The sequence below is a fragment of the Lepisosteus oculatus genome, chromosome 10 (genome assembly GCF_040954835.1).
Source record: "Lepisosteus oculatus isolate fLepOcu1 chromosome 10, fLepOcu1.hap2, whole genome shotgun sequence".
Taxonomy (NCBI): Eukaryota; Metazoa; Chordata; class Actinopteri; order Semionotiformes; family Lepisosteidae; genus Lepisosteus; species Lepisosteus oculatus.
The window spans coordinates 4916970-4933787 of record NC_090705.1 but is presented as its reverse complement, the minus strand read 5'-3'; the positions used below and the strand labels follow the sequence as shown (position 1 = coordinate 4933787).

At 39.3% G+C, this 16818-nt stretch overlaps 1 protein-coding gene across 6 annotated transcripts in view; it reads right to left on the bottom strand.

Annotated features, from left to right (window-relative positions):
• Positions 1-16818, bottom strand: part of cdk6 (cyclin dependent kinase 6) — a 76994-nt gene that overhangs the window by 47860 nt on the left and 12316 nt on the right. For 5 of the 6 annotated variants that reach the window (XM_015358090.2, XM_015358088.2, XM_015358089.2 and 2 more), the window contains 3 exons: positions 15748-15883; positions 3511-3678; positions 2771-2809 (listed from right to left, as the gene is read on the bottom strand). In XM_015358090.2, the coding sequence (XP_015213576.1) occupies positions 2771-2809; positions 3511-3678; positions 15748-15883 (343 nt within the window). The remainder of the gene's footprint in view (positions 1-2770; positions 2810-3510; positions 3679-15747; positions 15884-16818) is intronic. The other variant, XM_006636014.3, reaches the window with a different exon arrangement.

Sequence of the window (16818 nt, the reverse complement as noted above, 5' to 3'; positions counted from 1 at the left end):
AATATATATGATGAGTAAGAAAGTTAATACCAGGAAAGTGCAGGTGATTCATCATAAGCAACTGACTTTAGAAAACTAAAAGGAACTAAAACGTTACAACCGAGAGGCCAGTGTAGCTGGTCCATTTGGTAGTAATTGATTAGAGAGTCTTATCTGGTCATTTCACAAAAGAGGCCAGGGTATCAGCTTCAACAAGGAGACCGTTCGAAACCCACACATTCCTTTGAATATGTTAATAAAGTGCAACCAGAATGTTTGCTTACGAAGTTCCAAAAAGTTAAGATATTGCCGGCACCATTGTGCATACACCTCATTTTAAAAATGCAGAGAATTACAATACTATGGCATGTACTGTATTTCTAAATTCTACACAAGTAAGGACCTCCTGATTAGCACTGCTGTCTGGTCTGCAAGCAGAGCGTCAAAAGATATCTTTAGAGAAACAGAGGCAACAGAAAGGATCACATTCACAAAGATTAGGGGGAAAGTCTTCCTCCCCCACTACGCTTCAGGGTTTCATTTTAGACCCATCCTTTTAGTTGCCATGCACAACAAAAGATCTGCAAGGAGACTAAACTCGTGACGAAACAATCAATTACAGAAGAACAATAAATGACACCATACAGAATTGTTTGTGAACTGCTAATCACCACCAGGGCCGTTCCAAATGGGTGGTCTGATTTGCATTTAGGCACCTTACTCTCCCACAACAAGGCAGTTGGAGACAAGAGGGAACAAGAGAAAGGGAGAGACAATCAAGAACATTTAGGAATGTCAGGGAGAAGGCCATGAAATTATGCACATAAGTGGATAAGATCAACCATCATGTGAGCAAAGACGACTGTACCACCTCCTTAACACACACAAACACACATCAGAGACTGCCTAGCTTTGGTGAAATGCAGTAGTACAAAAAAAGCTACCACTTTTTACAACGATGGTAAAACATTTTTAGGACAAACTGAAGACAGCACCATGTTTTAACAGTTTCTAGTTTCTGTCTTCACCTTTAAACTGCAAGAGCAAGGTTTCCTGAAAACTGACAGTTAACGGTTCTGTAGCTTCAAACGTTAATTCTGCATTCATCTGCTAATTTTAAATCATGAGGGTATAAATGAATCACTGAAAGATATGCTACTAGAGAAATGAGTGCCCTGCTAAAACAGAGAAGGAGGAAAACCAGAAACCCCTGTTGTTTTACTCATTACATTCCTCCTAGATAGTAATTCAGTTCTAGGAATTAGTCCGCTAATTAAAACGGCTATTTTACGACTGTTATTAATTCATGAATGTTACTCTACCTTTTATGCATTATGCTTTCACTGCAATAAGATTTAATAAGGAGATCTGAATGAACCTGGATATGAGCTGCTTAGCATCTCACAGCAAAAAAAAAACACTTCTTGATTTTAGTCTTTACTTAAAAGAATTTGTTCCCTGAAAAAGAAGACCTTGTCTTGTGAACTGGAGGCACCAGTCTTGTGAACTGGAGGCACCAGTCTTGTGAACTGGAGGCACCAGTCTTGTGAACTGGAGGCATCTGCTCAGGCAGCAATTAGGTTAGTCACCTGTAGCTCACAACCGCTTCAAGATATAGACGACCTGCTTGTCCCAAAAGTTAAAGAAAAAAATCTATGCATAAACTGGCAGGACTAAATAGAATCCAAAATAGCAAAGGCTTTGATGAAGTGATTTTACAAAATAGTCTTAACAGTGATTTATTTGCCAATTTTAAACCTGATTGAGCTGAACCAGACAGCAAAATTCTACAGATTCCGCAGCTATTGAGAAATTACGCATAATAACTAACTGGAGCCAATTCCTGTATAAGGTATTGTTTTGCATGCCACGTAACGCTATGGAGTTTAAAGAGCTTTTGTCACTTTTTTTTCTAAAACATGAAGAAAAAACATAACACATTTGCCTACGCCTGGCACCTTAACAACCTACACCTGGAAGGCATAAACTGTAGATTCAGAAGAGAAAATGCACTTGAAAATGCAATGCAACAAAAAAGTGGGTAAAAAACTCTTAATTGTGAATGTTAAAATAATAAACAAAAGATACATAATTAAGATGTATAATTATTAATCGCTCTCTCAGATTAGTAATGATATAATTAATGCTCCGATCTCCTTTTTTGGACAATGAGAAAGCTTAACACTTTGAAGCAATTGTCTGCAATGAAGCAAGCGATTTGTTAAAAGTCAGGTCTACAGTTTCAAATGGCATGCACTTCTTCTGAAAAAAAAAAACCCACATTCACCTGAAAAATAAAACAGCTACGGACACAAGGGGAAAAAAAAGTCTTTCTGTGAGCTCTCCAAAGTTCTAGCCACATTTAGCTAACGCTACAATACATCTGAAGAAACACACCGGTCCTCAAAGCACGCCTAAGGAAACAGACCTGGAGAAACGTAAAACCTTTTCAGCTTCCAACGTATCTGCAGATATCAGAGTCATCTGCAAGAAAATCTGACTTCAAAAGGAAACCGAAAAGCTGCATCACCTTCCATCTCAAAAGGCTGTGTCTCAGGACCTGTTTTATTGCTTCATCTCAGCCACGGCTACTCTCTGGCTTGTCAGGCTCACAGCCACAGCCATCGTTCTCACTTTACAAAACGCATTATTTACAGGGCATCTCTGGCTGCATCTGATTGTGAGCTTTCAAGCTCATCCCAAGAGACCTCAGGCCCTTTTCACAGCAGCAACCTGCTGCACTCATCAACCCACCAGTGGGAATACATGGCCATTCATTGCTCTCACAAACCATTTTCCGCCCAGGAGCCTTCACTTTGATATTCCAGGTCTGCCCGATCCAAGCAAGCGAGAGAGAGAGAGAGAGAGAGAGAGAGAGGAGAGGGAGAGAGAGAAAAAGAGATCAGGTTTTCAGAGGAAGGCTCACTAGCAAGCCTTTTGTCCCAGATGAACGGCTCCTTTGTTTTGAGAAAATGTGGGAGCAATAGCATTTTAAAGGCTTAAAAGGGATTCTTTCATATTCGAAAGCGACATGCTGTTATACCAAGAAAATAGATGCTTCACAACAAAGTCCACAAATTCCCCAAAACTAAAATGTTTAACAGTCACTCTCTCACCCTCCAGCATCTTGGTGAGTTCAGCACACTCATACAGAAGCTAACAGCCCCCCCCCCCCCCCCCCCAAAGCCTTTCAAACAAACACGAAAGACACTTTTCAGATATTCAACACCAAAACGAAGTCTTAATTTTGTCACCTGTAGTTTTCTGGACTGTTACTGCAGAACGGGAGAAGAGGCTTAGTGAGATAAAGACAACGAGCCGCGGACCCTCGAACTGTTGGAGGTGTACTTTTGCCGACATCAGCCTAGTACCCTCATTTACCAATGCCGACTTTGGAACCAGAGAGTTCCCCGTTACTGTGATCTGTGGACGGAGGTTGTGTCAAAGAGATCGTTCCAGCCATACCAGACCGTCCCTCCATCGAAACAGGCATGCAGCGAGCGTGTGGCACTGTAGAGCCTGCGGACTTACCACAGAGGTTAGTGCCATCTGAAAGCTATATATTCTTGCAAGGCCAAAATCAGCCAGCTTGATCTGTCCGCTGCTGGTGACGAGGATGTTCTGAGGTTTGAGGTCCCTGTGCACCACACGGTGTGAGTGAAGGAAGTCCAGTCCCTGTAGAAGCTGGAACATCATGTCCTGGAAGGGCAGGAGAGGGGGAGAGAAAATCTGGTCAAACACGATCTGTTGCGGCATCCCTGGATGAGCTTGGAAGATGTATTAAAGCATCACTATTTTTGTGAACACTTGACAAAAAAATGACCTGCCATATAAAACGTCTACAAAAAGGCCCTCCTACACTAGGATGAAAAATACAACCTCAGAAATCAAATTTAAGTCGCAGGCAAATTCAATTTTACAAAGTAAGCCGCTTTTCTAGATGGGTAGGCAAAGAATGTACTGTTTTCCAAAGCAAACTCATAAGTCATTCAGCTCACTTAAGACTGGATGTATTTTCCCACTTCTTCAAATATTCATACTAACAATCAAGCTGATCATAGCTTTATCAAGATTCACTTCAGACAAAAATTCGGTAAATATCAATTTTGAATTGGTGCACTCCTTACTTGGCTCTTTTTAGAAGACATTTTGATATTTACACATTATCTTTCAAATCTGCACAGGAAAACATCTGATTATACGATTCTCACAAAACTTTACACAACGGTCTGTACAATGGAAACTAGCTGGTGAATATGGCCAGACACAGAAGAGTCTGATGTTATGCAAAAGTCAATTTTGTAGTCACAGAAATTGATTTAGGATGAGACTGGGATGACATATAGCATCCAGTAGATGTAATCACCCCTTTCCAATGTCAACATGTTACATTCCAAATAATGTATACAAATATTTTTTTAAATAATATTTTTATCCAAAACTCGTATGCTCAAGCTGAACACTTTTTTGAATGAAAGAAGTCAAACATCTCTGAGCTCTGTTCCAATGACACTGTACTACTCTATGGTGGACTTTGCCCTTGCCCCTATACATACAGCTCGTGGAAAGAACTGAGTCAAAAATGGGGTCAGATTAGTAAAGCAAAAACATGCTACTTGCACCCCTAAACAGTGTATTGTGCACAATGTAGTTATAGAAACCTGCTAATCCTGTTCAGCAATGGTTGACAAATACGGGTACCAAGCTTGTACAAACCTGTACCAGTTCTATGAGCAAAGACATAACAGTAATTATTCAGCATTAGTCAGAGAATGCGCATTTTACATTTTAAATAACACATTTTACAGCCCCTACGTGAACAAAGGGAAGCACGACTGATCACACTGATCAAACAAACAGACCACCAAAACTGAAAAGCAAATATAGTAATCACTCTGTTCAACAGACCTGGTTTTAGTGGACTTCAGATTTAATGGACAAAATCTACTACAGAGGAGTTTTGTCTGTAAAATTAGAAATACAGGACTGCCCTGCAGTGACGGACAAAATATATGGCAGTACAGTGATAGGAGAACTCTTTACAATGGGCGCTGTTTGCTTTATAAACTTTGGCACATTTTTAAGAAACAAACGTTTTTTAAAAATCACTAAAATCCTAACAATATATATACACCAATCTCCACAATATGCACAAATAATAAAATAAGGTAAAATGATATACTACATAGGTTTAAAATGCAGGAATATCAGTGGTGTCCTACAGAGGCAGGCAAGTTGCTTATGAAAAAAAAAATAAGTCAAAGCATATACAGTATATGTATCTATCTACCCATTTTCTAACTGCTGTATCCAATTCAGGGTCTCAGTGTAGCCACAGCCTGTCCTGGCAAGCTGTGGGAGCAAGAGAGGATACAGGACTGCAGGCCAATCTATCGCAGGGCAGACACACCAACACACACAGTCACGCCTGGGCCACATTTCCCAGATGCCAATTAACCTTGGGCTGTGGCTGTGCCCATACCAAGTCCACCTGGGGCCCATACAACCCCATGCAGATAGTATCCCAGGTCCAGAATTGAACCCAGGACCCCACTGTGCCACCCTGCCAGCAATAATATGTGTATAAAATATATCAATACTATATCAACTGCCTCATGTAATATTGTGTTTTTGGGTTGTATTTGGCTGAAAAAATATATTTTGTGATTTAGCAGGGATTTGACAACGGACACCTTGATTAGTCTGTTAAATTGAGAGTCTCTTGTAGAGTATTTCTTAAATCTTTAAAGGACACCAATTAAACATATTTTGGCTGTAAGGATGCCAAGTCCTTTCAGGAATAATCGAATAGAGTCTTGTTCTTAGAATGTCAAAGCATAGCATTTTGGTGTGTACTGGTGTGTAACCTCTAAACAAATATGCTTAAGTATTCGCAGAAAAAATGCCTAAAATAAGTATGTGATGGAAATACAAAGATAATGAAAACTACCTACTTGACCAATTTTATTACTGACATCAACATTTGAATGATATGACACCATACGGGTATATCTTGGGTGTACAAAATTTATCTTGTATCTTGGAAAGTACAAATTTGATATTCTTTCACTGTGCACAAGTATGCAAGCAAATATGCTCAGATTAGATCTGGGATATGATATTGACCACAACACTGTTCCACTCAACTTATAGTTTGCATTTAAATTTGAACTGCTGAGAAATCCAACCTGTTTTTTTCAACAGCAATTGAAAATTTAATTGGTTTGTCACCTCTTGGCAACCAGCACTAATAGGCACTAATTAATGCAAGCTGTTAATTTCCCCGAAAATGATACAGGTCTTTCTATAGAAATGTATCTAGTGTGTATGTACTGATTTAGAAATAAAGAATAAGAAATCTGACTGACTTTCTTCAAATACATTTTGGAAAAAGTCCATCGAAACTGATACAACACAAGGCCTGGAATCACAACGAGGTTCTGTGCGCCTGAAGGTTTGGATTTGTGCTGAACTGTTCTGTAGAATTAAAGAACTACGCCTCCCAGAGGCCTCAGCAGTGGGGTGAGGGGTCAAGATCAAGATCATGATTGAAAACAGAGAAAGATTATTATTTGCTGTTACAGGCATGGCGGAAAGTCACGGCCAAGGAATAGAGAGTCCGCCTGAGAGGGCTGCAACAGTTGGAGACAGAGAGAATCCTTCAGGAGGAAGACAAATTCAAGACAGCAAGGGTAGGAGAGCACGTCCTGGAAAACACTCCAGGCAAGACTGCAGAACAGGATGTATACAGACAAGCAGGGGTATAAGGTTGTTTGAAAGCAGGACAGCTTCTTGAATATTTCAGAGGGAACTTCATTTGTTATATTTTGGTAATTGGTGCTCCTGTTAAAAGAAGGCTTGAATAAGGAATGGGTTTTCACATATGTATTGTATTGTGAGCTTTGTGGAATGAATGTCCCAATATTTCTTCTTTTTAAATTGGACACAAACACATTTTCAAGTATTACAGAACACCTGTGCCTAGTTACCTAGTTACAAATAACTCATGTCTTTGGGTCATTGAATGGTCCATATTAATGTATGCAGTTGTTTTTAGGTAAAATAAAATTGCAGAGGCAAACTAAAATGCTCCAGCTGTTCAGTTCAGAATGACCTAAACGTTTTAATAGATTAGTGAACACTGCAATGGTTGAAATATGATCCTTCCATTAAGTTAGGCATTTAAAACCCTTTTCCATGCAAAACTGGGAAGAAACAGCAACACTACAGAGCTGTCCAGTCAACTGCTTAAACAAACAAAGTTTCACTACACTGAACGATTCAGAGAAGACTAAATTAAGGTGGACTTAAAAGGATGTAAAGCAAGAAATGAAATACAAGACAAATACAGAAGTTCTGGCACAACTGTCTTCATAAGATGGAGAGCTGGTGAGAAATGTCCTTCGGATTGAACTCTCTCGGCCATGGGATTTGTTAACCGACAACATACAGTAATTCGGCATACTGGAACTACATACTGTATATAAATACACTTGCCAATTCTTTTTCTCCGACCATTTAGTTCGATTTATGAATTAGGTCAACAGCGATAAGAATTGAGCCACCTAGCACATGTTCGGAACCTGGGTGTTTGGATAACAACTGCAACTGTTATCACAGACAAAGTTCTTTCATCGCTCCTCAAAATTCCAAGAAAATAAACCCCGTAACGAACAAGACAACGGCTCACAAAATAAGATAGTGCCCCTTTAAAGCCCGAGCATGGCAGATGTTGATAGCTGACGCTGTTGCTAGCAGGAAAGACATGTTGCTGTGAGCCCCGGTAGTGGGCCTCTACTTTCCTGCAGCTGTCTGCGGATTGCAGCTAATTGTATCCACTTGTTCAACCCCAGGGATGGCGTCTGGAGGGGGGTCCGAGTGCCACAAGCAATCTTCTTTTTTTTTAAAAAAAGTACCCAACGGTCATTTCCTCTGGTATAACGTGCATAACGACATATGACAAGGAGAAATTAATGTTAATGGTGGTGGAGGGTACGCGGCTGGGAAGGGGGTAAGGGGGGGGGAGGGCAGGACTCTGCAGTTGCCACTTCAATTGCTCTGACACCGGCTGCAGGCAGTCCACCCCTGCGCCCTGCCAGGACCTCACATCAAACATGGCCAGGGGCCCACAGCTCCATTCACTAACGAGCCAGCTGGTCAGTGATTAAAAAAGCTGAAACAATACCGTGCACACTCATCCAGAAAACATTCGCGAACGGCGCTGAACTGACTAGGGACAGCTTTACAATGCAAAGAAAGAAGGTCTTAGGAAATTGGTGAAGAAAGACTCCCCATGTGCTGGGAGAGATAGCAGGTTACAAAACAAGGCCCATTTTAATGCCTGTCCACCCATAATTTGGCAGACCAGAGGCGGTTATTTTTGGTAGCCACCCTTCTCAAACATGACTCCACAATAGATTTCAACCCGTTTTCCTTTGTGGCTTAGTTTATTATGGCCATTTTCAGCATCCCCTTGTCTGCCTCTGATTTAAATTCAGTTGGTTTTCCAAAACTCTGTCTAAACACAATAGTACTGTATGATGACGCTTCTTTTCACCTGACATTAAGGCAGCTGATAAAGTGAAACCCAAGTGAAACTAAATACACAAGATTGGTTAGTTAACTACAGACCCACAGATTGCTTAGAGCTGAGAGTTTAATGCCTGTAATTGGAGCTACAGGTGTTTCTGTAGAGTTTCGATTTAGACTAAAGCCTATATCACACTAGTATTCATCCTCTGAATTTGTTTCCTAATCCAGAATGGTTTATGGATTAATTTGTGGCATTGAATGCACTCATAACGATGTCTGAAGGCATTGGTTTTCCCTTTTCAAGTGGCCCGCGGTATATGTAGTGCCTGCACATTAAAACAAAGATCCAAACCTTTGAGTCTCACACTCTGTGTGTTTCAGACAGGAGTACTTGATACGGTAACTAAAAATCAGCTGTTATATGTGTAAAAACAAACAGTCAAATGGGATTCCTATAATACAAGCAAGGTAAACAGTACTACCTTTTACAATATGTGATCCAGGTCCCTATATCAAACATCCAACAGTGCTTATATGAAAAATTATAACATCAAAGTTCTTGTTCTTAAGAGATAATAACATGGAACAAGGTTCCATCTGGAAATAGAAGAACCACAACACCTGGAACATTATATACCAACAAAGTATGTTTTAAACATCACATAAAGAATAAACTTGACTTGGAATGTTGAATCCTGCCAGATGATGCTTTTAACTTTGAACCTTTACCTAACCAGATAGGTCAATTGAAAGCAATTGAGGGCATTTTAGCTCATTCAGGAATAGAGTCACATCCCACGTGGGACAGAACTCCCTGTCCCTCTCAGTCTGTAGTAAGGAGTCTTAACTTTCCTCCACACTTCTTTCCCCATTAGAATAGTGTCTTAAAATACAAAACACAGCACTTAAACCAGAAAAAAACTTTATAATTCCAAGATAGTGTCCAGTGTAAACAGAGCCTCAAGTTAGCAGTGAGAACTCTACAAAGCAGTCAAAACATGCTTGTGGACTGCATCCTTTATTATGGAAATATGCAAGGAGCAGCAATATTGTTTATTGTAGTCAGGCATAATGCAGGACATCTGCCTGCTAAAGTTTGTGTAATTCTCTCCCTATGCTTCATTAACTTCCTCATTATGGCCAGGAGACAGGATTCTGTGGTGCACAGGCTGGGCAGTCTAGTCACACTCCCAAGGCAGGAAAAACTGGTTGATGTCTTTCCAGCCCATTTCATTTGTAGGCCTCTTTCATCAGTTACCATGTGGTGGGTCTGAGTGCTTTTCAGTGTGGCATCTTCCGTAGGAGTGGAAATGAAGTTGTTACAAAGTTTCCTGAATATTATATTTATTTATCTTGCGGTGCTTTGCCACAAAAAAACAAAATATGGCACAAAAAACAAGAAGAATCTTGTTTAACTCCATCATTCACTTTCATCTTGACTTACAAATAATTTTATAAGGTCACATCATTTTAAGCAACATTTCAAACCAACTTATCTGAAGCTGGCTCTCATTTACAAGATCTTACTTTGAAAAGTGGATGAGATGAGTTTGATTGTTAATGCTACTGTGTTGCTTCTTATGTTCAACACCTACACTATCACCGGTGCTATGCTGAACAGATGCCAAGATAAAATATCATAAATGTCCCCATCCCTTATGTTCACCACATAAGGGATGAGGACCTCTGTGTATGTGTACTGCATGTGTGGGGAGAAAAACTATACAGCACATGGGGGTGACTTATAGCTGTGCCCCACTGTATATTCTGAAGGGTGTCCTCACATTAAGTTCTATGTAATGAAACATGGCAAAGTCCTCTAGTCTTCCACCATGTGAGATGACTAACTGTAAGAATGTCCTTCTTCCCCTGGCATTCATACTGTACCTGTAGACTCCTTGAGATCTGACAGGCTGAGATATGCTAAGACGATGCTGTCTCCACAGCGAACTGAGAAGCCAACCTATTTAAAACGAAAGATGATGATTCTGTATTTATTTGTATCTTTTTTTTTTTAGATATATACAGATTACCTCCAAGCAGCACTGCACAGAAAATCCTCATAAAGAAAAGGTGTGCGAAAACAAAATTATTTCACAAATCCCACATATTTATGATCAAATCACAGATGCTGTACAAATTAAAATGTATGCCTTGCACATGCATGGCTGTTCTCTCTGAGAAGCATATAATTTTTATTTATACTGGAATTAAACCAGTTTCACACATCTTTCCTTTGTATGGAATGGTGAAAGTGTCTGGTAGGAGGAATTACGCTCCTCAGTACTCACTCAGACTTCTCACACACTGTATCAGATAACCGTGATCAAGGAAAAATATTTCTAAAATATAGCACAACCCATTTACACAAATTCTGAGTACTTTGGAAGTGCAGGTACGCATTGTCAATATCCTTAAATTCAAATGAAGAACTGTCCACAAACTCCAAATTTACTATGTTACTAATGAGCAGAAGGAAATACATCACCGTCCCAGGATCAATAATCAATATATTTGTTGGCATAAAATCACAAAAAAATACTAAAGGAAAGAATTTTAGAGTTTGTGGTTTCTTCTATATTTTTTAATTTTAGGATAAAATCTTTTAACAGCAACAATTTCGTGATTCATTTAAGTGAGAAAAACAATATTTTTTAAAGTCAGTTATCTGTTAATCCGCCCAAATTATGATTCAATTTCTCTCCCATTCTTTAATATCAGTTACTGACTTCTGAGAAAAACTGTTTCACCTTTTAATGTAATGCAATATTTTTTAAAAAACATTAAATCCATCTCTTCTGTTGATACTTTATATATACACACCCTCAGGGCTGAAAATGAAGGAAATGTGATAGATACATTTGGAATTTAAAAACGTGGGAAAATACGTTATTCTCAAGAATAAGGAACTGTTAGAATTTCTTGTTTTCACTTTCAGAAAAACCATAAGAGGCAGTTACAAAATGCATGGAAGTCCAAGCAGATAAACATCTGTGCAAAAGCAAGCAAATGTCTTCTCTTTCCTTAATATCGCAGGACCTAATTATTTGTAAGAGCCTTATCTCCTCTCACAGATACAGGTATACTGTTTGACTAAGATACAAGGTATTTCCTAAAACACATAATGGTCTAAAGCTCTTGTTATAAAATAACATTCTGGTTAGAAAATAATCTAAAATCATAATAGGAGTGTGAATATGAGGGATCAGTAAGTTCACAGAATAATGTACTTAAAAGTGATTTTAAACCCAAATCCCCATTATCATGTTTCACTATACTTCCCATTTATTTGAATGTGTTTTGCCCCACTCTTCCTTCAAACTTAAACGAGTAAAACAGTTCTTCACAATCCCCTCTAATAAGACCTCCACAGCCAGTTCGGACTTTTATCACTTGTAAACCTAATCATAGTAATAATCCCTTACACTTATATAGCACTCTCCTGGTTTGCCAGGTTTGTTTCAGTACAATATCTCCTTGTAATCACAGTTTTATGGGACATGTGGGCAGCTATCAGGATTCCCTCTGAACCCCTGAAGCCTCTTGACTATTGATTGCAAAACCAGCTGGGTGATGGCAGGTCTCTCTCCCGAGAGCTGAATAATGCAAAAGCTCACATTCTAACCCTCAGCCTAATTTACATGAAAATATGAGTGCTGTTTTACAAAACCTTTAAATTTGGGAATACCATTTATTTTTTTATTTGGAACAGATGGTCGTGTGTGCACTGCACGCAGTGGAGAATGAGGAAGAGGAGCTACGGTACCTCCCCCTGACTGAGATATGTCACACGGGCCACAGCCCCACAACGACTGGAGGAGAGGCACATCTGTCGCCGACAGCACAGCGTGCCGGCAAACTCTCGGATCACTGGGCTTGTTGAGAGCTGAGAGAGTCCTGGCTGAGTATTCTGACCCCCGGTACCACGGCTTGGGGAATGCCAGTCACAATTGGCTAGTGACAGTGGGCTAGTGACAGTGGGCCAGTGACAGTGGGCCAGTGACAGTGGGTTAGTGACAGTGGGCCAGTCACAATTGGCCAGTGACAGTGGGCCAGTGACAGTGGGCCAGTGACAGTGGGCTAGTGACAGTGGGCCAGTGACAGTGGGTTAGTGACAGTGGGCTAGTGACAGTGGGCCAGTGACAGTGGGCTAGTGACAGTGGGCCAGTGACAGTGGGCTAGTGACAGTGGGCCAGTGACAGTGGGCTAGTAGTTATTGCTGTACTGTCAGAAAGCACTCTGACAATGTTTCATCTATAAGCCGAAAAAGAAAAAGATTTTGCAAGAAACATTTTACGTCATATGAACTATTCAAGCTACCTAACTCTAAAGAATACCCTTGGCTGAACGCTGGGTGATAGTTGGATCCACTTACACTAGAGAGACCAGAGACCCTCCATCCAGTACCTTCATACAAAAACCTCAGAGGAGATCTCTGAGGACTGGTTTTTACAACGCATGATCCCAGTGGCGAATCTGTGACTCATCACCTCTTACCGAGAGAAAATAAAGTTGGCAGGTTCCTCTCTGAAGAGCTGATGAATTGATGTCTTCCACTGGAACCAATCTTAACCACTGAGGGTCCTGGATGGGTACCAGTCTTGTAAAGACCATAGACATACATGAGTGCTTAAGGATTACCATTAACAGTACCATTAACCTCTGCTGCTATCCTAGTTATCACCTACATATGACTACAGTAGTCTTAAATTTGATTTCCTTCAAATTACGCAAGTCTGCTTTTGAAGCTGACTACCGTTGAGTATTTGGAAGCTCCATTATTTTTGCGTTTTTTTCATACCTTTCTTGACAAGGAACTAAGCAATGACCCTTTGCTTTTTTGAAGTATAAAGTCATGAGGAAATAAACCTTTAAATGAGCCATGGGACAGTTCGCTGCGGTGATCTTAAACACAGTACCTTGTTCTGTAAACTTCCTGACCCACACCCAAAAGCTACAATTCATTACAAATAACCTACATACTGACTTTCTGTAAAATGATATCTTTATTAGAGCTACCAACACCAGTCCTATCTCTGTTCGTGTGAAATCCTCCTTGACCCTCACCAGAACACAGCAGTCTGAAAATGGATGGACTTAAATCCTTAGAAAAACAAACAACTTCCAAACTGCTATAAACATCAAGGAGAAGAGGGAGTAAGCTGAGCACACAAATTAATCATTGACCCTACTGAACACATTTTGTTTAACTGAGCTACAAATTACTATTGCCCCAAGCTTCTTTTCAGATATACAGAAATAACTCTGTTCTAGTAACTAAATGGTCATCAGACATATGACTCAGGAGTACAACATATGAGATCTGGAGAACACCAAAATCATATACAGTATTGCACTGCAATGTAAATGTAATTTCTATTTTCAGGTGTAAGCCAGTGGCTTCTGTATTTTATAATGACATGCATTAGTTTGTGTCTTTTACCTTCACTGAGTCTTTAATAGCCTTAAACAGCAAAATGCACCGTCCTCAAAAGCTAGTTCAAAATGAAAACCAGGGGACTTCTTCAGAATCAACAGTGAAACATGAACCAGATGATACATATGGAAACAAGAGCATAGCCCATTTAAAACTGAGAACAGAAGGCACAAAAGGTTGTGGGAGTCCTGAACAAACTGTGCAGCCATAATGTCACAGATTATTTTATCAATTAGAATTAGAACTACTTAGAACCAAAAGTGGTTGATGGAACACGATTCTCCTCATTTGTAATCTTTCTTATACTCTCAAGTAGTTTTAAACCTAAACTGAAACCTACCAGAGAACGTCTCAGTAATGACAGCAATCTCTTATATACACAGTCTAAGGTGGGGCACTATTTCGCAGTGAGACGTAGTAAGTAGCTGGATAGACAGGAGATGTTTAGAGTTACAGGAAAATCCTTGCCCTTCAGCAAAACTCCAGAGAAACAAAGGTGGAGGATGTGTGACAGGTTCTCCTCATTCTGCCTGATAATGAGGGATCTCACAGTGGGGAAAAAAACAGAACAAAAATTGTGATTCTAAGAATGATTTAAAAAATGACTAAAATATATATTTATTACTCTGCATTTTATGGATTCAATGTTTCTTCATGTCTGCAGTAGATTAATGTAATGATTAACACTTACATCTAGACATGCTTTCATTTTTTATATTTAGAAAAGTGCGCATTAACAATATCATTGTCATTTTGGTTATTAGCAAATTGTGTAGGTACAAGTTTCACTATCAGGATTACTCCTTTCATGGTGATTCATTTATAAAATCCTGAAATAGAAGGCTGTTTTTTCTGGTGCAGCCCCAACACTTTAAAGCACTCATTTAATATCTTCTGAGATATCATTATGTCACTGGAGCCAGACGTTCCTTATTGATATTTTCCTTAAAATAGCATTGATTTTGTACATGCTTTCAGCACAAAAAAATACATGTAAGCTTCCCCAGGAATAAAATAATGTATTGATCCACAAATGTTCACAAATCAAAGAAGTGAAACATTAAAGGGCATAATCACAAAAAAATGCTCAAGGTGCAATAGTAAAACTACACTACCAGCGTCAGAAAATATCCTGGACAAAAAAAATGTATTTGCATGAACAGTTTGTTTAATATGATCTAAATAATATTATAATTCATAAAGACTGTACTTGGCGAACAAGATAGTGTTCTGTGTTCAGAATGAATCTAGCACAAGATAAGAATGACATATCCACAACTGTACAGAGCAAGACATATCTAGAAATATAATAAAATGGACGCAATCTCAAACTTGCGTCCATTTTGCATTTGATTGATTTCACACTGTGCACAAAGACATCTACATTAACTGCAACTATGACCATGGCAAAGAACAAAACAAGACTCGATGTGAATCGTGCAAGATCACAGAAACACTAACACTAACTTCTGTGTAGCTGCGTCAGATTCCATGATTTTGCCTCACTGCAGGGGGGCAGAATTCAGACACATTCAGATTTGTCCACTCGAATCCAGTGAGGTACTGTACACCCCAGTACGAGAGGAAAACACAGAGTTAAAAATAAGCACATAATGTAGAAATTATACAGCAGAGGATTGGAAAAAAATACAATTGAGATGATACACTTTAGGGTACATGGCATGTTGTTTTTGACGCTTAAATGTGAGAGAGAATATAAAGGATGCCAACTAAAACATCTTACCTTTGTATTGCAAATACTTATTATTAAGTGAAATAAGTGCAGTGATCCAAGGTACCTTAATGGTTTCAGGTGGTACGCCTGGCTGAGGAGCTTTCTCCAAATATGTGGTTAAATCCTGATCCACATGCTCAAAGACCAGTGTCAGTTTGGTCTCCCTGTCTGTTCTGGACACTGTGCAAACATCAAACAACCTAAAAGGAAAACAAGGTGGACAAAATCAGCAGGAGACTGAACAATCAATTTCCTAGACAAAGTCAAAAATGAACTTTCATTCAATGGCTCTGAACTCTGCCTCTGTTTCTGTGCTGTTTTACGTTAAGAATAACAGTGTGAAAGCCTCTCTGACATCCTGTGCTAAGAAGACATACAGTAAATGTTGATATCCTACCCATCCACTCAAATGTGCATATGCAAGGCCACACAAGAAATGGTCTAAAGACTGTCAGACGACAAAGGTTTTTCTCTGGCAACCCCAGTAATTCATCAAGTGAACCCACTTAATTTTCTAATATTCTGTTTTCTTTTAAACTTTTGAAAAGAAACATAAACATTGGCAGCTGTGGTTTGTATAAGTGATGAATACATTCAAGTTACAGACTACTTTCTCATTTGTAATGATTTATTTAACCTTTTAACAAGGACCTCATTTTCCATTTTTAACTACCTTTACCTGTTCTTTATTTAGGCTTTTGTTTCATTTCCCCATGTTTAGACCAGATTTAGTACAGTTTCAAAAAACTCCTACAGCGTCTGGCAAGCTATGACATTCTGTCACTTAAGTGCAAATAATTCATCAACCCTTGTCTTGGGACTAATAGGGTGTTTGGCCTTAGTGTACTGCAGGGTAACTTGACCACACTCCATCTTACCAACACCTCACAAAGGTATGAGTGGAATGTTACATTTTTGGACTCCATACCCTTGATGCAAGATGGAAAACTAAGTTCTACTCTAGTTAAGCAAACCATTTTTTAATAGATGTTAAATGCTTTTTTGTTATTCTGGAATGTTTTAAAAACTAACATTTAGAAGGGGTACATGTAGCCTTCCTTCTCCACACTCCCAAATAAGTTGTGAGAAAGATTTATCCAACAACGTTTCAGCAGTTTACTGATACACAGACATT